General features: G+C 39.2%; 1 protein-coding gene across 1 annotated transcript; it reads right to left on the bottom strand.

Moving 5' to 3' along the window:
- Positions 1–3,903: 3,903 nt before the first annotated feature.
- On the bottom strand, positions 3,904–21,363 carry chp1 (calcineurin-like EF-hand protein 1). The gene is made up of 7 exons (XM_017695459.2): positions 20,947–21,363; positions 17,637–17,709; positions 12,913–12,993; positions 11,047–11,174; positions 8,461–8,522; positions 7,287–7,409; positions 3,904–5,678 (listed from the first exon to the last, which is right to left on the bottom strand). The coding sequence occupies exons 1-7, from the start codon at positions 21,011–21,013 to the stop codon at positions 5,625–5,627; spliced, it is 588 nt and encodes a 195-aa protein (XP_017550948.1). The 5' UTR covers positions 21,014–21,363; the 3' UTR covers positions 3,904–5,624.
- Between the last annotated feature and the right edge of the window lie 2,371 nt (positions 21,364–23,734).

Raw genomic sequence — 23,734 nt, 5'->3', positions numbered from 1 at the left:
AAACACGGAGCGGGTCCGGTAAAAAGACCAAAGACGAGCGCTTTAAAATATATAAAATACGCCCTGTCCGTTCTGCTGTTTCCAAATTAGGTGGCATGAATATATTTTGTGGATAATTCCTTTTGTGGCCTTCTGTATTTGTTTTAGGTTAATATTTTAAGTGCAAATACATGTTTAGCAATCATTGGCTGGCGATGACAATCCCGTTCTCAGCCACTAGAGGGCATGATTACACCACTCAGATTACAGCTCCCCCTTTAAACTGCAACCTTTTTAAAGTTTTGCAAACAGCAAAGGTTTAAATGCGCACTTGTTCAACATTTGAACAAAAGTATGATCAAATATCCAAGAAAGTGCAAGTCTGTGACCAAAAGGACAGAATCTAAATATATCACAATAACCAAAGCCAGTTTATTGCTCAAGAGGAGGTGAGAGCAGCTGTGGAGGAGGCAAGATCATGCAAGGCAGTGGGAATGAGGCATCAGGGGGCTTGGACAAGATGGGAGAATGCGGTTGAGAGGAAAGTGACCTGGACTGAGATTTGGAAAGCAGAGCCTCACCGCATTAAGTTCCTCATCCAGCCAGTGTATGATGTGCTTCCAAGCCCATCTATGCTGCACACATAGGGCATAGCAGAAACACCTAAGAGCACATCCTCAGCTACTGCACTATGGCACTTGGAGAAGGACGATACCGGTGGAGGCATGACCAAGTCCTTAAGACCATCGCTGAAGCCATCAGCACCGGCCTTGTGTAGGCAAAGCAGTTTCGTCCCTCCAAGAAAACCATCGCCTTCGTCAGAGCTGGGGAGCAGGCAGCCCCAGTCAAAAGATCACCGGCAGGCATCCTGACCACTGCTAGAGCTGTTGGTGGACCTTGAACGGCAGCTGAAGTTCCCCAGCCACATTGCAGTCACCACCCTCTGACCAGACGTTGCCCCCATGTCTGAGTCGACCAAGCAAGCCGTGTTGCTGGAGCTGACAGTCCCTTGGGAGGACCGCTTGGAAGAGACGTTTGAGAGGAAGCTCTCCAAGTATGAGGGACTGGTCAGCAACTGTCAGCAGGCTGGATGGAGAGACGGTTGGATGCAGAGGTTTCGCGGCCCGTTCCTTGGCCAGAGGTTTAAGCAGTTTAGGCATCGTGGGAGAGCGTGGCTCAAGAGAGGAGAACCATGGAGTTGTGGTAGCTAGCTAGCCATCTGGACACAAGCTGGGGTCTGATCAACCCCAGCTGGGTCACCTGGATGAGGGTGTATGATGTTGAAAGACCCAAAACACCCCATGATTCCAGGAACATCACTGATGATGTGTCCATTTGCATGAGCAGATGTATTTACACAGCTGTTACTGGATGTTTTGACATCATTCAGTGTTGCTTCAGCTTTTATGCTCCTCTAACTTTAGCTGTAAATATATAGTGAGTTCCAAAGGTTTTGTATGGTTTATTTTTCCACGCATCAACTTATTTGTACAAGCATTGTGTGTGAGTGAGATTCTTATAGGATGCTTATATAAAGCATATGCAGTCGAAAATCTGTAGGTCCTATAGAGATCATATATATCGCATTTATAGAGGTCAATATCATCCAGAGATAACTCTATAGTTGTGGTTCTACAACTTTTGTAGTTCTACAATTACAGACGTAGTCCATCTGTTTCTCTGCATACTTTGTTAGTCCCCTTTTACCCTGTTATTCAGTGGTCAGGACCCACATAGAGCAGGTATTATTTGGGTGGTGGATCATTGAAACTGACGTGGTGGTGGTGTGTTGTGCTGGTATAAGTGGATCAGACACAGCAGGGTTCCTGAGAAACAGATGGACTACAGTCTGTAATTGTTGAACTACAAAGTGCACCTATATGGACAATGAGTGTAGAAACAAGGAGGTGGCTTTCATGTTACAGCTGATGGCTGAATCTGATCGGTACACGGTACACAAGTCTCCTGGCATGAATGCGTTGCTAGGTAGTTTCTCCATGTGCTGAACTGCTGATCTTTCCCCAGAACTAGTAAAGAGTGAACAGAGAGCGAAATGTAGAAATTCTGGTGAAAAGTTTACATTCTGTGTTAATTCAGTTTTAGAAGTTAGACGTCACATACTCAGCCGAGTGGCCTCAGTAAACCAGGGGGGCATTATTCAGTTCTTGCCTGACAATCACCTGCAGATTGTCCCATTGACCACAACAGAAGTGACAACAGGTCCAGCCTACTGGCCTTCTTGTGTCTATCACCTGATAGTTGACTGCTGTGCGGTTCACAAAGGACAGAATGATGGTCCAGTTTATCGTTGTGGCACTGTGCTGTCCCTCTTAGAAATGCAAACAGCTGCTTGGTTAATTGGCTGGACATTAGATCACTTAATCACACACACACACACCTTCTAATCCGCTTCTCCTCCTGGGTCACGGGGGGAGTTGGAGCCTATCCCAGCTGTAGATCACTGAGTCTATTTACAAAAAAAGAAAAGAAACAAAGACGTGCAGTAAAGAGATCTACAGATTTTCAAAGATGTTCACAAATGAAAAAATATAATTGCAAGGTGTTTTATAGATTGAGGGGAAAAAATGGTTCACATTAGTGTCCATATCTGAATTTTAGATGTCCTTGTCTGTCTTTACCATTTTGTTTCTCATATTAAACTCAGTCACATGGGACCCACTGATTCGACTCAAATGATGATGAGCACATGTAAACACAACAATTCAGAAGAGTGTTAGATGATCATTCAAGGTATAACTACTAAATTTACAAAATCACTTTAGACCAATCAGGAAGAGGTCTGTGGTGTTTGCTTTGTTACACTAAAAATAGTTGGACAAGAGTTAGGACTGTTTGGCATTTATGGGTAGAGCATGGATAAGTACATTCATTCAAAGACATCTAGTTGCTCAAATATTTAATGCCACCCTTAAAGAGGAAGTCCACCATAGCTTCAACTGTTATGCTAATTCAGTCATTAAAATGTAAATGCCTCTAAATGTTACCTGACTATGAATGTGCTATTGATGCCAGAGACGTTGTTTTACGATAGTTTGGCCTAAAACGCATTTTTAAAATGCATTCAGAGGAGAGTTACATATAGGTTGTTATGAGGCAAAATAGCCCCTGAACATGACTAACTTTTAGATTTACCATGGTTTTCTCATAATCACCATTTTATCAGCTCCACTTACTACACAGGTGCACTTTGTAGTGGATCAAACACAGCAGTGCTGCTGGACTGAGAATCACGCACCAACCAAGAATATCCAGCCAACAGTGTCCTGTGATTGAGATTAGTTACCCTTATTAGTCCCCCAACAGGGAAATTTCACCTCTGCATTTAACCCATCCATGCAGTGAAATACCACATACACACTAGGGGGCAGTGAGCACACTTGCCCAAAGTGGTGGGCAGTCCTATTCCCAATGTCTGGGGAGCATTTGGGGGTTAAGTGTCACATACTGTTGGCTCGAGGGATCAAACATCTACAAGGTGGACTGACCAGGCAGGAGTGTCTAATAGAGCAGACACAGCGTTTAAAAACTCCAGCAGCACTGCTGTGTCTGATCCACTCTTACAAGCACAACACACACTAACACACCACCACAACATCAGTGTTACTGCAGTGCAGGGAATGATCCATCATCCAAATAGTACCTGCTCTGTGAGGGTTCACGGAGGTCCTGACCACTGAAAGAGAAACAGATGGACTACAGTCTGTAACTGTAGAACTACAAAATGCACCGATACAGTAAGTGGAGCTGATAAAATGGACAATGAGTGAAGAAACAAGGAGGTGGTCATGATGTTCAAACACTCTGAATAACTGTTTACATCAGATGTTAGAAAAATAGTTTTTCATATTTAAACCACATTCAAATGAAAGTAACAACTGTGCTGAAATGACTGGACAACAGAGGTGAACATGGCACTTTTATTCGATAGTCACACACCACGTTTTAGAATTTCCTTGCTCATCACAGAGCATATGATCCATTAATCACATTGAGTAAGAAAAATGTAATAAAACTGATTTGCTTCCTAGAGCCAGTCCAGTGCTGCTGTAGAGCTTCCTCTGTCTCTTAAAGAGACGTCACACACAACCAACACCAATCGACTACTGCTACAGGCGCACTGCCCACTACGTTATACAGACCTGTACATAAAGAGAGAAACAGCAAGCCCTGCTGAGTTTCATTCGAAGCACCCTGGATTAATACACAGTGACAGAATTAAAGACGAATCAATAGTGCTTACTCTTACATAAACAATGTCTTCGGCTTGGGATGTAATCTGCGGGCATACTTTAACTAAAAGTATTGGGTGCAAAGCTGGTTTCACGGGCAAAGCTAGCCAGCGATCAGCTGAGGCATTCTTCTTCTATCAGCCACTGACTGCATAACTGAAATAACAGTGTTACCAGCCGAGGTCTAGAAGGTTAAACCTTCATTTTTTTCTCCAAAAGCGAAAATAGAAAGTGGTTAATTTGGTGTCGCCTCAAATGGCCACTTGAACTGAACAGTCAGAAGGCCATCAAACTTGGTTGCCAATGGCATTCAGTTCACTACAACTAATTATAGCTTACATAGCATGAATATAACCTGAGTGGGGAAAAAAAAAAAAAAACAACTTTAACAGAGACCATCAATTTGGCTGCAAAAGTCTCCTAGTTTGTGCAGAAAACCATGGAAAAAGTATACCATGGCACTTGGTGAGAACCCACAGATGGCAAAAGCAAGCAAGAAAGTGTTGGAATGCTCTAGAACAGCTAGAATTTCAAAGAAGGTTTCAATAATGTCTAAAAACAAACAACCTTTGTCTCAGTATCTTCAGATAACTTCCTTTACTGATCTCGCTTTTCCTTCTATCCAGCGGCAACAGGAAGAAGTACATGGCTGAAGGTCACTGTGAAACCTTTGTTGGGCTGTGAAGGGACTGTGCAAACATCCCAAATATATCTCATGACCTCAGTTGCCACATTGATATTAAGAGAAGGAAACAAGGAAGCATTCGAGCACACTGGAATGACACTATTACTCTGGTAAGCAGCTCTATCTTATGTGGGCACAACAGAGATATAAAATATGTTTGCAGGTCATTGTTCATTTATTGTTCGGGGGGAAAGTTGGAAAATAAATATATATATTTTTTTATTTATTTGACGATTCATTTTACACAGACAAGACACAGAACTAAAGACACGCTTATCTTTAAAGGGAAAGGTTTGGCCTTGACGGAGGTATTTTCTGCCTGCTGAAATCCACAACAGTAACCCATATTAAAATGTTCGTCATTGCCATCTAAGCCCATTCTATCTACACTGTATTGCACGAAACGAGAGAATTGGATCTGAACAGGGAGCGGTCCGGAATAAATACGATTTTAACGTTGTAGGGAATAGTCATAGTGACTGTTTGAAAACAATCGAAAGCACATGAATATTCCCTATGATCAACAGTTTGAGAAGCGATTTGAAAGAAACAACGAAAATAAATGACGAAAGTAACATCGGCAGACATTGTCGAAAGAAGGAGTGAAGAAGGACGAGCAGCCCAAAATGCGAGGGACCAGGTGGTCTTGCTTATATTGCCACGGATGGCCTCCAATCAGAGTTCAGTCCAGTTGTAGGCAGGGAGCTGCTTCAGTGCAAGAAGCGGATACTCATCTTCTGCTCAACGTCAACCTTCTCCAGCACCTTAAAGTGAAGAAAAAGACAAAGTCACACACTCTAGACACAAGACCATGTATGATAAAACCACTCGTCAGGGTATAAACAAAACATTTAGCTTGCATAAATGATCTACCACTGGTATATAATGGTATATTCACAGTACTGTGCAAAAATCAGAGACCATTTCATTTATTTACTTTTCAGTCAAAGTCATTATATTTAATCAGAGAAGAGCATCAACAACTAAACATATCACATTTTCAGTATTTAGTGTGTCCACGCTTTGGCTTTATTACAGCTTCGTTTCTTTTCGAATGACTTGCTTTCAGTTTTTCAAAGAAGTCTGGAAGGATCTTCCAAAGTCCAGTCTCAGAAGTTGACTGTATTTTCTACTTCTCACACTCCAAAATCCTAGTTTAAAAAATTTGGATTCATCAGTCCATAAAACCTTTACTCCACATGTCAGATATCATGTTCCAGTGCAGATTTCCCTCTTTTTGTCCATTTCCCTTTCTCGTTACTGCTTCTTGACAGCTACAGCTTTCAGATCCATTTATATATATATATATATATATATATATATATATATATATATATATATATATATATATATATATATATATATATATATATATATATATATATATATACATACATACATACACACACACACACACACACATACACATATATACATACATATATATACACACACACACACACACACACTTTTGGAGACTCCTGCACTCCATACTTATTTTCCCCTTCCTTATACAAGGGGATTATCTTATCTCTAATCTCTTCAGAAACATGTCCTTGTACTCAAAGACCATTTCGACAGAATTAATATTTTGGTGGAATCTTATTAAATAAATGAAAGGTGGTGTCCACAGGCTGGACATAGGATACAAACAATGACCTCGACAGAGGTTTGACTGGGGTTAGACTGGATTTACGCTGTAGAACTTTCACCTAACTTGTTGCATGTTTTAAGCAAGCACAAAGCAATTAAAAATCAAAGCAACGCATTTAGTTATTCCACTAGTTATGTGGGATGGTGAGGTTTGACTGCATTCAGTGACATTAGTGAGGTCAGGTGTTGATGTTGGATGATGAGTTCTGGATCACAAACACTACTACAGCTCATCTGAAAGCTTCTGGACAGAGCTCCATCACTCCACTGCTCAAGGGCTTTATACCCCTCTTGTAGATGCTTGCCTTAGGTATGACCTTAGGCACCAGAGCATCCATTGTGGGCACTTAAGGTATTCATCATACCTTTCTTATTATATAAAACAATTTTCTATTTTCTATCCATCACTACTAAGAAAGAAAATAAAGAAGACAATTCTGTGTTAAATTGAGTTGCCTAGGGAATTGAAAATGGTTAACAAAGCAGAACACTAGAACAAGCCCATATGTGTGAACCATGTAAAGGAAGGCTTAAAATTCGGTGTTCTTTGTATAATCAAAAGTGATGTTGTGTAATCATTAACATGGCTGTGAGAGCAGGTATGATTATGCTCTGATGAGCTCCCAACCACAAATGGCTGTAATTCCAATCGACTTTGAGTTCCACACCTAAGGGCATTTATATACTGCTGACGTAACTGGTGGTATGTGGTAAGTCACCTTAATGAACTCGCTAAATGAGATGCACATGTCTCCATTAGTGTCTGCCTCTTGGATGGTCCTGTCAGCAATGCTACCCAACTGCTCATCAGAAATGTTCACGCCAACCATCATCCGCAGCACCTGAGAACACACGTGCGCAAAAGTTACACATTGAATTTACGCTACGTAAAGTTTGGAATCACTAGTCATTCATATTTACTGTTATGATTTTCAATGATGACTCATACAGTGTAAATAGAAATACTATAAGCTGGTTACATTTCTGGAAACACAAAATTATTAAATAACTGCTTTATTTATGTATAATGTAACTTCATCATTCAATGTCTGTCTGAAATTTGATCATCACTTTTCCAAAAAATTGCAATTTTGTAGATTTTAAAATGTATTTTATATGACTGAACACAGTCAGTGCAAACTTTATATTGGGAAACACGGCCACTATTTTTTTTGTAACATTAGAACAAATACAAGATAAATGATATAGGTGATCAAAGTGTCTCTGCTGCATATAAAGTGTTAACTGTCTTTCAAATGTAAATGTATGTAAACATGTGATATTTACTGTCTTTTTTAACTAAACAACCCAGTGATATTGCATCTCATGCTAAGCAACATGGCCATTTCTGAGAGAAGATTAAATAAAGAAGGAAAAATAAATAAAAGACAGATTTATTTGCTGGATGTGTGGCTATCAGAGTTCAACTAGGAGAGTGTTAAATCACTTACACCTAAAAGACAAAGAACCAAATAATCAGGTATGCTTGCTGCACACAAACACATGATAAATGAACTGTGCTCCCTTACAATATAAAACATTTTCATTGGGATATTCAAACTTTTTTTGTTTAAAAATGGCAATATTGGAAACGACTGTCCCTACGACACACAAACTGAAGTTAATGATCCTACATCTTAATTTAATCTTTAAATTTTACTGGAAATGTCCCTATAATTGTTATATTCATGTTTTTTCTCTGTGTTACTGCTGCGAAATAGTGCCCTCAGTGGAAAATAAGGAGTGTCTGTGCGTAGTCTCAGTTAGTCCCTTCTCTCATCCTCTCCCTGCACTCTACTGAATAGCCGGTTTCACGTGTCTAGGAGGGGATTATCCGCTTGAACCAAGCAATCTCGTGTAGAGCAAGAAAAAGCAATAAAAATCTCTGCTCACCTGGAGGAGCTCATCTCTGGAGATTTTATCATCTCTGTCGAGGTCATACAGGCGGAAAGCAACTAGAAAAAGATGACAGATGAATGATCAACACAGTAAAGCAGAACTATATTGTTATGGGCTTGTTTCTAGGCAAGATAGGCTGTATAAACACCAGTCATATTCACAATAAAGCTAGAGTGACTGGTGTATTTCCAGGAAGAAAAAAAACAGTATAAGCACTCACTAAGTTAAGGGCTTTTAGACCAATACAATCCAAAATGACAAAATAAAATCTTATTATATAAGCTTACATTAAAAATGAAGAACTTTAATCTTCTGCTGTTTAGTTACCACTTTGGACTTTCTGACATTTGGGCCCAACAACTGTCAATGATCAAAAGAAGTTTATTCTAGAAAGGATTAAGCAAGGAGACAGTGGTGCTTAATAAGCTTATGGGTGGACACTTAAGGGTGGTTTGTGAATACATTAGTCTTAGTCATGGACTTAAAACGATTTAGAACTGCTATAGAAATTCCAGGCCCTATTGAGAACCACCATTAACAAAATTTCAAGCGGGATTAGTCTTAAACCTTTAGGCACGTAATTTCTGATGGCCATAAATGGTCTCTACAGAGCATGTTATCTTTAGAGCATGTGCTCTGCATTCTACGAGAAGTGCTTTAAAACTCACTGTACCTCACTGATTTTACTACATCAAAGTAGCGTCCATATAGGTGTCCCCTAATCAGAGGAAAATAAACTACTACAAACGGGAAATACATTTTACTGAATCTACTCATAGTGTAATTTTTTTCAGAATAATACAGAAATGAAACCGTATTAAAAACAATGACAGCCTGACAGTGATAATACCAGTGCTACTCCCTTTTTACATTTGGAATCTTGTGCAACTAATGGAGTTATATAATTACTGTTTGGGATAAAGACCACACCTGAATACCTAGCTAAAATATTCCCCGTCACTACCTTCTCGGTGATGGATTATAACATACACACCCTTTTACAGAAATAGATGTTCATGAATAACAACTGTTATAAAGTTGACATACCATACTTGCACGGAATAGTCATAAAACAAGCTAATGTGTTCTATGTTACAGTTTGGATACTACAGTAATGTAACGAGGGTGTCTAGGACAAAATGTAAAAAGGTACATTTTTATTTAAAAAATTCAACGATTTCCTCCCCAATTTGGCCAAAAGAAGCATATTTTTGAACTGCTGCTAACAAAATGTTATTTAATAGCTAAACACGCTCAGAAGAGAAAACCAACTGCTAATTAAGTTACAGCACCAAACAGAGGCCTGTGTTGGGTAGCACTCCACTGGGTGATTGGAGGAGGGGGGGGGGGGGGGGGGGGGGGCACTATATCCCCCCAACGAGAAGGAGGACGATTGCGCTCTCTTGGACTCTTGATTGGATGAGATGGTTTTGGCATCGCTGAGGTTCAAATTCATGTTCCTGACTGTACGACCAACGCTTAGATGCTTGCACCAGTTAACACTCTAACCCTATAGATAATCTTTGATTATGTCCCACTTTTGTGCAACAACACAATGTTGAATGCATTTAATCTATACATTTAAAATCTATTTTGATAAAAAAAAAAAAAAAAAAAGACAGCTTGCGTATTAGCTGTTCTTCAAATTTCTACAGCACAGGGTGGAATATAAGCCTTGGGAAGTTTGATGTAACACTATGGCCAAAATGTCCAACGGACCTGTTGCTCATTACTGTTTAAACCAAGTCAAAGAATGTTTGCTTAGTTGTTTTCACTTTATGTCCTATTAAATGACAAATGACCGCCTTCAGACAACATGCACTTTGGGCGATCACTATAGCTGAGTGAAGCTGAAAGTATGGCAAGTACAGGAACCTTATAAGCCTAAATCTCTTTAAAACAAACAAACAAACAATGCTTCCTTGAAAAAAGCCCAGTTGTTACTGCTGAAATCTGGGCTCATCCTAACAAGACTGTTATGCAGCGGCACAGCTTTATGGTTTTATGCCTGTACATGACAGGTTAAACAAATTTAGAAGCTGAAATAAAATGACTTCATTGCTGTCAGTAATTTGTGTCCTCTTGCACATTCAGGTTTTTGTTGACAGGTCAAATACAAACATCAGTACACAAGCACACATTTCTATCATGTTAGGATGTTGTTAGTCTTTAGCATTTGTTCAGTTTTCACCAAAGGTTCTTTTCCTAAATCATATAAGGTTGATAAAACTGTTCTAAAATCAAAAGGCTACATTCAAAGCCATTATAAAATACTTTGTACTCATATAAATGCAAATTTGTATTATTTAAAAAAATTGTGCTCTTCATGGAATAATCTTTGACTGTTCAGATGCTTTGCAAACGAATAATAAATTAACATACTGACCAATACAATGATATACTGCTATAATGATAGATTTGTTTTATATATTACTTTAATTTGTGGGGATCTGTTTCCAACCACCACATATTCACATTTCACAGGGTGAAACTATATGTAGGAAGCCCACTCATAGGTTTATGGTGATTAGGGCTTTGGTAAAAGCTCAGTCTGAGGCTTGATGATCAAAGCATACTCACAGAGCAGTTTATTGTTCCTGCTGTTGAGGGGCTCCCCAGCACTTGGGTCTTTGTTCTTTTCGTTGTCCTCCACTGGCCGAAAGTGTGCTAACGTTCGCATGAAACCTCGGAAGTTCACCTGATCCTCACTGTAGGAGTTGAGGGATGATAAAGATACAAAGGAGGACATGAACTATCATCAGAGGACTAGTGTACTAAATATACAAAAGTCATATCTACTAAATACACAAAAAGTCACATCATGTTAGTCTGGGCTTTCCTCACAGTAGACAAAAGAACAGTGTGACAACACAAGCTTTTGAGTGGGCTTTGTATATTATACAAACTAGCCAAAAATCGCTCAAGTGAAAATGAATAGGTACAGCCGAGTTGAATTTCTCTGAATCCATGGTTCTGAAGTTACAGCTCAAAACACAAACCGCTGCATTTTAGCCGATTGGGATCATCTCGCTTCTGTACAACTTACTGTTAAGGTTTGCAAAAATAATCTTAAGAATCCAAGGAAGAAGAACAGAAAAAAAATCATAACAATTACAACAAAACTTCCAGCACTAACAAAAACAGATACTGTTAAGCATAAACACCAGGCAACGTTCTCCATTCACTATGCCAGGAGTCGGCAACATGCAGCTCTTTACTCCTCTTTAGATTAGAGTTAGATTTTTAAGTAAAAATAACATAATCCTCCTTTATAGGACAATAAAGCTCTGTGGAATGTTCTAACACAGTTTTAACAATAAATGGTTTTAAACACTGGAGTTAATATATAACTGCTATTTCACTGCTTAACCCTGAAGATTGGGACGCACACTGCTGGTCACTATAGGCAGCTCCAGCTAGGAGCTAATGAAAAGGCAAAGAGAAAGATTAGACGAACATCAATAATTTGGAGACGAATGGACTTATTTGAATTTTAAGCACTCAGCTGGTTTCTTGTTACGTTTAATCTGCAACAAGAAACTGTCAAACACTGGCACTTCAGGCACCATTTAAGGTGGAACAGAAAATAAAAAAAAAAAGAAGCTGACTTCAGCGCCATAAAAAATTAAACACCGAGAGAAACATTTTTACAAGAAACTATTCTACTTTCGAGGAAAAGCTTCCTGCTAGAGATGTGAGAAAAGCGGCTACAGCTGAACTAAAGCATAAAGCAGAGCAAAGCAAGTCTGTGTTTTTATTTCTATTATTTTTTTAGCCTGTAGCAGGACATTAGTGCATACTGAGACATATTTACAGCCAAGACCGTAAAATGTTACAGTTCCCAAGGTGGTTTGATTATTGTTGAAAGAACAAAATGGTTCTTCTTAACATTTGGGGGTTTGTGACCTCTGCACTATACCATGCTTCTAAAATGATAAATAATTAGAAGTGTTCTGTCTAGCTGCCTATCTAACTGGGCCACTTAGATGCCCTTTGGAAAACACATGCCTTCTGTTGACACACCCATGGAAAATAAGTTTTTTTTTTTTTTACATCTTGAGGGAAACCACTCACTTAGACCACAGCAAACCAAAACATCCCAGAAGGACCCAAAAAAACATCTGAAACCATTAGAATCAACAGCTAGAATTACTCCGCCTACATGCCATTCCTTCTGGGAGCATAATGATACGGTCTTCACAGGCTGTCTCACAAAACATGGTCATTCAAACATAACCACAATCAACCAGTCAGAAACTAATAAACAAAGGCCCAGAGAGTGGAGTAAAAATGGTCATAATAAAGAAATACACTACATGATATTACTCTGTCTTAGAACATTTTTCATAATAGCAATGAAATCTCTGGGCCCTGGTCATATATATACAGTCTGAAAGACGGTTAACGTCTTGTGTAGGAGGGCTGTGCTAATTACACTCTACTTACCCCTCAGGGAAGAAGGCATTGATTATCCGATCACCAAGAGGGTTGATGGCCAGCTCTGGAATTCTCTGGAAGTCTTCACGGCTGAGCAGAGGAGAAAAGGACGGCACAGAGGAAAGAAGGAGAATTGTTAGAGAATTTCTGGTGCAAAGTGCCTTTATTCATTTTTATGTGGCTGAAAAAAATATGATGAGTGGCAACAGAAAAGTCTACACATACTGCAGGTAGTTATGCAGTTATAAATCATTTTACTACATGTTTTTCATTACATATGTTTTATAACATTGTTTTTACTAGAAGGGAACTATTTTGTTGTGTTATAAAAAAAAAAAAAACATCACTTCAGACCTTCTGGAAGTTCTAGATAATTCACGGTCAGCAAATATGAGCGGCATCCTGACCAGGTTTCAACAAGTTAATAGACACTGAAAACAGCAGCAGCTCTAAGCCAGGGCTCTTTAATGAAACATAAGGTGAAATAAGCTAGTTGTAAATTCATAAGTTAGCCATAAGTAATAAAACATGGATATATTTGGATGTTACAAAAAAAAAAGAAACGTCTTTCACAAGTTTCAGATACCAGGGTTTTAGTCAACAATGGCCAAAAAATGTTCATGTGATCTAACACAAGCTTAGTGCTAACATACTGCTGGAAATCCCACAGGGGCACTAATAGAAATTAGTATCACCATACAGGCATTATTTCCTACTTTTTTGACATTTATGGCCTGAACTAACAGCTAAAGTCCCAAATGGATTTTACCATATAGCAGACACTGTGAAAAGCCCAAAAACTGTGAAGCACAAACAGCCTCATCCCAAAACAAATTATATCCCAACAGCCCGAACTGATTCACAGCAATATTTACAGTTTGGGTACACATCACTACTTTTCTTTAGAAAACAGGCTCTCTTGTTGATGCTTCTGCTATGTCCTGTTGGATAAAACATGTTACATTATTGAATAGCACATTAAGGTAAACTTCGCTATTATCATCATTATTATGTATATTGTCATATATATTATCGTCAAGGTAACGCAAAACACTGTCAAATAAATGAGATCATATCACTCACCCCTAGCTATGATCAGTGCACAATGCCACTGACATGATAGCTGTATAAAAATCAGTGAATGCCTTTGTATTTTAAAAGTGAGAGTAGGCCACAATACAGTACACGCAGACTTCACTATAATGTCCTGTATAATTTCATATCCAGAGTCAGCAGTGGCTGAGTAACAATGGGCTCGCTTAATTTATATTTTTACAAATAAGTCTTTTGTTTTGACAACTAATGAACAATCAAGTCACCTTCAACACAATGACGCAGAGAAACAATTTACCATGTAGCATAAACGGCCTCACACAAGGGCACAGAGCTCCGGATCCTGTTTACTATTAACACAGCAAAAACCATTTGGAATTAGCCACCAGGCTTTCTGATCCCATGTTTAAAAAAAAAAAAAAAAAAAAAAGACTGTCTGGAACGGCATGCTTTTATTTTCACCCCAAACAATGTTATCAGCCTGTATAACCTGCATGCCAGCATACTGACCACACCAATTCATCAGTAGAGCTAACACTGGTGGGAATGCCACGATCATCAAAGGAGAACAGAGAGAAACTAGAACTGTTTAGACAGTAAATACAAAAGTACAACGTGATATGATTCAGTGAGACTATACACATTACAAGAACCAAGCTCTCATGAACAGACAAGACATTGTAACAGTGAAATGCTGTGTAGTTGTGATACAATTGTAATAATTCTTATAACACTCATGCTAAATATTCAGGTAATTGTCATCCGATACAGGACAAAAGTATGGAAGCACACAGTGAGAAGGTTTATGAAAATTTGGCTCCAAAACAAACACAGCATGTTTGCCAAAAAAGGTTTTGAACAAATTTTTACAAACATGTTTCACTGTTTTTCAGTAGGGTTGGTTTCCCAGATCCAGATTAAGCTTAAGCCTTGACTACATAAGGTTTTTTTTAATGTGGAAACATTGTTGGCCTTGCACTTTAGTCCAAGACTAGGCTCAATCCATTTGCAGGAATCCACCCATAGAGTCTTATAACAGTGCATTATATGGTAAAACCATTGACTCTTTAGTGATAACAGTTCCCCAAGCAGTCTTTTAATTCTTTACAGACTCTCTATTATAACACCTGACTGAGTGGATAAAACCTTCAGGATTATCTGAATGGGAGAATCAGGTGGATCTGATTAGAGCTAAAACTTTATGGGAAGATATTTCTGAAGTAACACTTTAAAGTATATTTCTCTAAAAACCCAAGGTCTTTTACCATTTTCACTCAAAACAGGCTGTTCCGGTTCTCCTAAAACTTAATATACTATACCTGCAGGCTGTATGCAAAAAGCCACAGAAGGCCAAGTGTACATGGAGCAGAGGCTCTACTACCTGGTCATTGTTTCAGTCACTGAGATTTGATAAAGGCCAGGCTTTACAGCAGTCTACACAAACACTGGACCCAGATTACACAAACCCATGAAAACAGCTCAAGATAAAACGATGAGCCACAATGTACAGAGGTCAGTTCTCATGCAAAGCAATGCACTGTGTTGATTGTGCAAACACAGGCTAGCTCAGCCCTGGAAACACTTTGGCAAGAAAAGGACTTTGACAATTTCACAATGTAATATACAAGTAACTGTACACCTTAAATCCAAGTACCCACTTCTCTTGGGCTATTCTCACAAATACTGGGAGCCAACCTGAAAATATTAAAATGGAATTTAATGGTTTTCTTGTATTTGAGTATTCAAACAGCAATGCCTGGTTAAATAATTAAAAATAATTAATAATTAAAAATTAAAACATGAAATGTTTTCATTGATTTTAAAGTGATTCACAGAACATTTTCCAATTTATGTGACATGCAGGGTGGTTCAAAAAGATTCATCTGATTTCAAAGTGCCATAGTCTTACAACTGTGAGGTGCCTTGGAACCAAATCACATATCAAGTGAAAGAGGAGGCCACAGAGTTTCTGACTGTTAGTACGGTGGTGAACCTCCAACAGCTCAGAGCATTCGTCGCTGGTTCCACAGCACTGATGCTCTCCAAATCACACTGAAAGAGCCGTGAGTACAGTGACACCCAACATGCTCAACTGAGTACAGGATGAATTTGACCTTTATGCACATTTAACCACTTACAATGAATCTTTTTTAAAAAAATCACCCCACACACACAGTTTTATCTCATTACCACAAACCACTCACACCCACTAAGTTTTTTTTCCCCTACTTGTGCCACATTTTGTGGTTTTAATTCACATCCTGAGAGTTTACAAGAGTACAAAGATAATTTTTAAAGACATTTTAATGTAGTTTTGTGAGAATGACTGAATCGAATAATTGAAAATAAATCGAATATCACAGTTAGTCTGAATGCATGTCCCTAATTTATGACAATATTCTCTATGGACGGTAATGATATACATATCACAATATATGAAAACAATCACAACAATTCATAAAATAAAAAGATATAGATAAAGATAAAGAATTCAAAGAATAAAAAGATATGAAGCAGTCACTGGGGCAGTGCCCCTCTTTTCATTAGGGTGGTACCCTCAAGGGTACATCTCAATACCTTTAGTCATGGAGCATAACTGTATTGAAATTGACCCAACACACCCGGTCTCATCTGCAGGCTTTTCATTTTATTGTTCTGTTTTAAAACACTAGGTTACGAAAAGCTACAAATATGTACTTTTCACCTGTGAAAAGCTTCAAGTCAAGTCAAGTCAGGAGGCTTTTATAGTCATTCCATCTATGTACAAGTACACAGTGGAGTGAAATTATGTTCCTCCAGGAACAACACGGTGCAACAAGGAACACAAAGTACAAGTGCAAACGTGCAGACATCGTGTGCAAACAAAAAAAACAATATAATAAACACGATAAATCAAACAGACAATAGACACAGTAAACAGACAGGACAGTGCAGCACCGACACAGCACACATTTCTGGACAAGAGGTAGTGAGAATAAGGTGCAAAGATTTTAAACATGCTGTGAGCTTATTTAAGGAGCACAGCTGGATCTTAGAACCACTGTTGTACCTTTGAGGGAACATTTACATTGCTTGTATCTTGATGATCCAAAAATGTACCTGCACAGCACCTTTATTATTTCCATCAGTGCAGAGTGCAACATAATTAAGTTAACTAAACATAACTAAAAAAAAAAAAAAAAAAAAAAAAAAAAAAAAAACTCAACATTTACAGGTATTCACTTTTAGACTGGTATACCTCCCAACCCTATTAGTGAGTGAGCCTGTTCCTGCACAAGTGACAATTACGCACATTTTACAGACAAAACTTTGCTTAAGCAGCAGACGCCCTCCCAGACGTTATTGTCTCAACAATAATTACACTATGCGTGACACAGCAGTGTTTATTAACGGCCTACGAAACTTTAACCTTTTCAGTGTCTGTTCAAATGAAATGAATGAGCTATTCTTAAACACAGTAACCTTCTGGTTACAATAAGAGGTTTTGACGCAGAAGCCCTCTGAGCAGGATAATCATGAACCACCTTTTGTGTCTTGTTCCTGAAACTAAAGACAGCTGCAATGATTTCCCAACTCTGCTCTTGGCTTAACTGCCATCATTACTTCCCCTATTAGGTATTCATCCATCACCTCACAGCTGAGCTTCGTAGCTGATTAAACCGTACAGTGTGTGTATATACCTGAGAGCACCGTTTTCTCCTTTGTCCAGGCTGTGGAATCGGCTGTAGAGGCGAGTGATCTGACTGTGGGAAACTGCAACAGACAGGAAGGCAAACAAATAGATTTAGTAAATAAGCACAGAACAGGCTTACAATCATCTCTACGCGACTTAAGGTTAGTCTTTTAAACTGTGTGAGAACCAGAGGCAAACTGGTTCACCATTACAGAAAAAGACCCCAATGGGAGGAAAAAAAATAGCAATAGAACATAAGAACACTTTAGTTTGAGTAAAGAAAACAGTACTGAGATAGAATGCTTTCTTTTAGAGGCATCATTTGTGGTCAACATTAATGATTCACAATATTTAGATCAGCATTTTACAAATCACACTATCAAAGTTTTCGATATTTGACGTTAACTTGACATGACTCATGTCATGTGTAAAAGCAGAAGTTCTGATTACATCACCACACCATGCACCAGTGAGTGGGGAAAATAATATTAACTAATAATGTGATGTTTCACCACACCAGCCATCACTGAGCAAAAACGCACAGCTACCTCAAAGACCCTCCCTGATACCGTGATTCACTCAGAGTTGCAATTTTAATTATAGCCATTTTTTATTAACGGCGATGTCTTAATTTGGGAATGTTAACCTCTTATTCCCCAGGGTATATTTTGGTTTTTCCATCTGAATTCACATGACCAAATCATAAGGCAAATTATTTAGTACCTGCATTAAATAAACGTACATTCATATTTTATTTACGTATTTTTAAAAAAAGCTCCCCTCAAATTAACAGACCGTGGTTTATGATCTACACATATCGCTATATGCTTACAATTTACTGCTGAAAGCCAAAAATCTTAGACGCTCTTTGTATTATTTCAGAAAAATTATGTTTATAGAGCAGATCACTGAAGAGACGCCATCTGTTTATAGTTTAAAGCCCAGAAAAATGGAAAAATAGGTCGACTTTCAGTAAAAAAAAAAATGGTAAATTCAGCTTCTTTTATTATAAGGGTTTAAAATGACATCACCCATCTATTTGAGTGAAAAGAAGACCGTTACAGCCTCATACGACACCCACCTTTTGAATGTAGCTTATGAAATACGAAAGTTATGAAGAATATGGACAAGTGCGTTTTGGAACCACTGGTGGTCTCAAGGAGCTGAAGAGGTTAAGCTAATATCAGAATTTGTAAAGTGCCTGTGGATGAATTAGATCAATCAGAAGACCAAACAACCTGTGACATCGCAACCACACATAATTGGCAGTCTGGCATGTTCAGTTCAAGTCTCAAGCCAGAAAAAGTGGATGTTCCAGTCTTCTTGGCCAAAATAACAGGCTTAGACTTAAATTTATAGAAACTAATTGCAATTTAAATCGCAGTTCAATATTGATCAGAAAAACCGCAATCAGATATCTTTCTCAAATCTTTCAGCCTCAGTAAAGATTATATCTTCCAGCACTTTATACAGGTGTGTGAATAAGCAAGTCCCAAGTAGAATGATAGCTAATCATTCTAAAAATATAATTAAGTATGCTAAATGTGAAAGGGAACAGGCCCACAGGAAAAAAAAATAGGACACTGAGCCACATAATGACACCATTTCACACCAGTCATCTACGGTTCCCTTGAATAATAGTAAGCTTGTGACTCAGGCTGCAGCACTACAGCACTCACAGCTTCAATCTGGTGTGTTCTGTCCTCAATGTGACAATTAAAGGAAGGACAGCTGAGAGACACACGACACTGGTCAGCAAGGAGTGGTGCAACAAACCACAATCACGCGAATAACAACTGAAGATTACAGCGTTGGAGAACTTGTCAAAGGGCCAGATTCAGCCATGTCGAGGCTTAGAGGAAAACACCAAGAAAAGAATCTGTGATCAGAGATCTAAACGCTGGGTTTATAACAGAAAAATTGCGCTAAATATCACACAAAAAGTGATGGTAAAACATCCCAGCTTGTTTCCTGGATTTAGACGCCAAATTGTGAATTAAAGATAATGACAGAAGCTTAGTTTTGTAAGAAACAACAGTAGTTTGACATAAACGGTTTGGTGTAATCCCAAGTAGTAAGGTTACCGTCTAAACCACTCATTATAATGCAAAGTGAACTTCCTTGTAAGGCAAGTTCACACAATCATGAATAGTCATCTTTGCATGATTTGCTGTACTAGATATATTGCAAAAAGTAACTTTCACAATAAGTGCCCTAAGGATACGTGTAGAATAGAGTGTAGGTAGATTTCTGTTATGATCACTGCCGTATGGGCGATAGTAAAGAGTTCCATTTACTCAGCTCCATGTATTTAAACATTTTTGATGCTTTCACCTCTGGTATATTTGCGAAGAAAAGAATGCTCAGTTCTATTTAAGTCACAGTTAACAATTCCTCACACCTCTTAAATCTGAACTTCAGCTTGTGATTTTAGACCAAAAGGATCCCAAACGAAGAATAGAGCCCAGAAACGTAAAGGGGAGTTTTGAAAAGTTCTGCATAACTCAGAGGTTGAGATGAACAAAGTCATTAAGACTGGTTTGATGCAAAATTGTGCATTTGTAGAAAAAACTTAGAGACTCTGGTTTCTTTACAATGGTGTTGATACTAATCAGGGGTCCTGATGACTACAAGCAGATATAAGCCACATAAGTTAGCCACAGCCAATTCTTACCCGGAGAGTTTCTCTGAAGCGAAGCACTTGACAACAAGCCAACATGACTTTGCTGACATGTTAACCATTTAAATCATGTCCATATATTATATATATTTATTTTACATACATTTATTTCCCCCTTTACGCTCCTATGCGTATAGCTAAGTTAGGTTAGATGCTGCAGCGCTAACGTTACAGCACTCAGAACCAGAGGGGGGTTTACTCAAGTCGGTTGAAGGTGGCTGCTTTTACTTCTACTTGGGTAATTAAACTACTTTTAATAGTGTGTCATTTTAGGCTACTTTACCCACATTTGGTCGTTCAATAAGGACATTTAACTTAGAAGCGACCGTTACTTACTTGGCTGTGGTACATAAACCCTTTCACCCACCGGGCATTAGTAGTATGGTGTTAGCCAACATGCTAACGTGACTAACAGTAACTTACCCAACCAACGAGGCTCAAGTTGGTTTCCTACTCGCCAGCTTCTTGCTAGAATTTCCCATTTCCAGCTCAAGTCCATTGTGGACTTAAGATGGAACAGGGAAATTCACACAAGAAGCCGGCAAATATGACGCCGACTTTAACTAGCTGCGACCGGCTGACAGAGTTTTAGCTGAAACGACAATGTAGCTATAGTTACAGCGCCTTAACAACTTACATCCAGTCTCCTTCTTAATCTCCTCGATGTCCTCCTCTCTCAATAACGACGACGCTCTGGAGCCCATGGTTTCTGTCTCCTGTCACTTTAGCTCTGAAACCTGCCCTCACTGGTCGGCGTTTCTGGTCCAGGCTGCTCCTCGTTTAGCTGCGGTAGCTAACGGTAACTTACAGCCTAGTATGGGAGCCGCCTGCTTAACGGGTTAGCCGGCGAGCTAACCTAAAACGCAAAGCCGGGCCTCACAAGGTGTCTGAACCTAATTAATGTCTTCGGTTACTTATTCAGACGGAATATTCTTAGTCCAGCAGCTTTTAACGGCCTAACCGAGTCAGTTACACACAGGTCAGAACGAGATGGACTGAACAGACTGTGAACACTCTGTACCAGCGACCTTAGGAAGGCTGTGCCTGACGTGAGCTAGTGACGACGCACGATGGGCGTGTCCGTACGCGCCCCCTTTACGTCACGTTTCGTTTGCATTAAAGGAAGAGATTTTTTTAAACGAGTAGTTTTTAACATGAATGGTATTAAAGGAGTAGTTTAATCATCTCGCTTAAAAAAATTAAAATCCATCCATCCATCCATTTTCTAAGCCGCTTCTCCGTCAGGGTCGCGGGGGGGAGCCGGAGCCTATCCCAGCAGTCTTCGGGCGGAAGGCAGGATACACCCTGGACAGATCGCCAGTCCATCGCAGGGCAGACAGACAGACACAGACAGTCACTCACACACACTCACACCTAGGGACAATTTAGCACACCCAATTGGCCTGACTGCATGTCTTTGGACTGTGGGAGGAAACCGGAGAACCCGGAGGAAACCCACGCAGACACGGGGAGAACATGCAAACTCCACACAGAGAGGACCCTGGCCGCCCGGCCGGGGAATCGAACCCAGGCCCTCCTTGCTGTGAGGCGACAGCGCTACCCACCACACCACCGTGCCGAAAAATTAAAATGTAAAAAATAAAAAAAACATTCCAAGCGCATAATTACTGCTTTCAGACAGACAGACAGACAGACAGACAGACAGACAGACAGACGGATAGATAGATAGATAGATAGATAGATAGATAGATAGATACTTTATTGATCCCGAAGGAAATTTAGCAGCCAGTAGCAGACACACAACACAGTACAGTAATAATAATAAAGGTGTAGACATACAACAAGAATAAATATAAACAAATAGACAGTAAATAAATAAATAAATACACAGTAAAAACTTCTTTGAGTAGAGCTTTCAAAGGCTCACTAAAACTCTTTTTATTATAGGTCACCAATACCCCCACTTTTATTATAATTTGCCAACATTAACATTTTCCCTCGCTTATATTTCCCCATCGTACCTTCCTTATGACTGCTATCACAGGTTACTTTTCAAGTAACATTTACTGTGGAAAGCAAATATACAGTTTTGGCAATTTCGCTTTTAATTTTCATAGTTTGATTGCCAGCTGGCCAGCTTGCTTTAACTGTAAGGCAAAGTTACAGCACTAAAGAAGTAGTTTATGGCATCTTTAGCATTGAGGGAATAATTCAATATTTCCAAATCTGTCTTTCCTCATGAGATGCTTATTGCTATGTTGTTGCTGCTGTGACTACATAGGCCTGCAGTGATGAAATATCATACCCATTGTTAGAACCTTTAATATAATGCTAAACTACTAAACTACTGAAAACTACTAAATGTTTTATAATAAGCCTATATACATACATAGAGCAACATAGCTCTATACTTTGCCTAGGCCTGCTTTACCTCCCCTCTCTTGCACAGCCAGGCCTGAGCTGTTAAGCTAAAAGGTGAATAACAATTTAATGCTAAAGAATTTTAGACTATGTCAAACTCAATCATAAATCATACAATAACTCCAGTCATTTATCTGTTTTTAAGCTTGTATCTGTACAAGGCCCGAAACATTTGAACCATACCTGCAATTCTATGCCCTGTTGAAGCCTGTGGGATGTTTGTGTTGTCTTACTTCAAAAACATAAAACATGTTCCATAATTCTTTTTACTGGTATGAAATACGCTCATTATAGATCTATCATATGTAGAAACGTAATGACAATTCCAGCAACACACAGCAGTGCCAGTAATAACAGTCCTGAGGAAAAACTAAGGAGATGTTTGAGCAGCAGATTTTCGAGCTATTTATAAAATGCTATTTATAAAAAGTCACTGATGCAGACATGAAAATAAACAACTGTATCAAACTGTAAAAGTCATCAGTGTTAATTATTACTACTTGTTACATGTAAGCATGTAATTTGTTCCTGTTTGCGTCTGCTCCCAACATAGTGTAAGGAGGACCTCTGTTTCTTTATTTTCCCACAAAATAAACACAACAAACAAAGCAAACACTAAGCCAGCCACTTTTCAGTGGCTCAAGCTGGCTGGACTATTCAGTCTCTTCCTCGAGCTTTTCCCATCTTGAGGCGGCTGCTGCTCGGCCCTCTCTCGCTCTGTTCCATCTCTGCCCTTTTTAAAGGCGCTCAGATGACAATCAGGTGGCTCTCATTAAACCAGAGCTGAAAGGGAAAGGGAACTCGCCGCTACGTCTCCCTGTCACCACCCCCAGCTGGCACCTCAGCCGCCTGGGTCAAACATAGCGGCCTCACTGAGGTTTGTCGCCGCTAAGTGTTTGGGCCCCACGTTCGTGCCGGCTCTCTCTGCCGTCATCGGGGCCCGGAGGGCGGGCGCATGCCACAGTAAGTTTATTTACAGTTAAACATTTTGCTTGAAACTACTCTGAATGACTTTGTTTACATCACAATAACTGAATTATACA

The sequence above is a fragment of the Pygocentrus nattereri genome, chromosome 5 (assembly GCF_015220715.1).
Source record: "Pygocentrus nattereri isolate fPygNat1 chromosome 5, fPygNat1.pri, whole genome shotgun sequence".
NCBI classification, from domain to species: Eukaryota; Metazoa; Chordata; class Actinopteri; order Characiformes; family Serrasalmidae; genus Pygocentrus; species Pygocentrus nattereri.
This window is presented reverse-complemented; position numbering and strand designations above follow the sequence as displayed.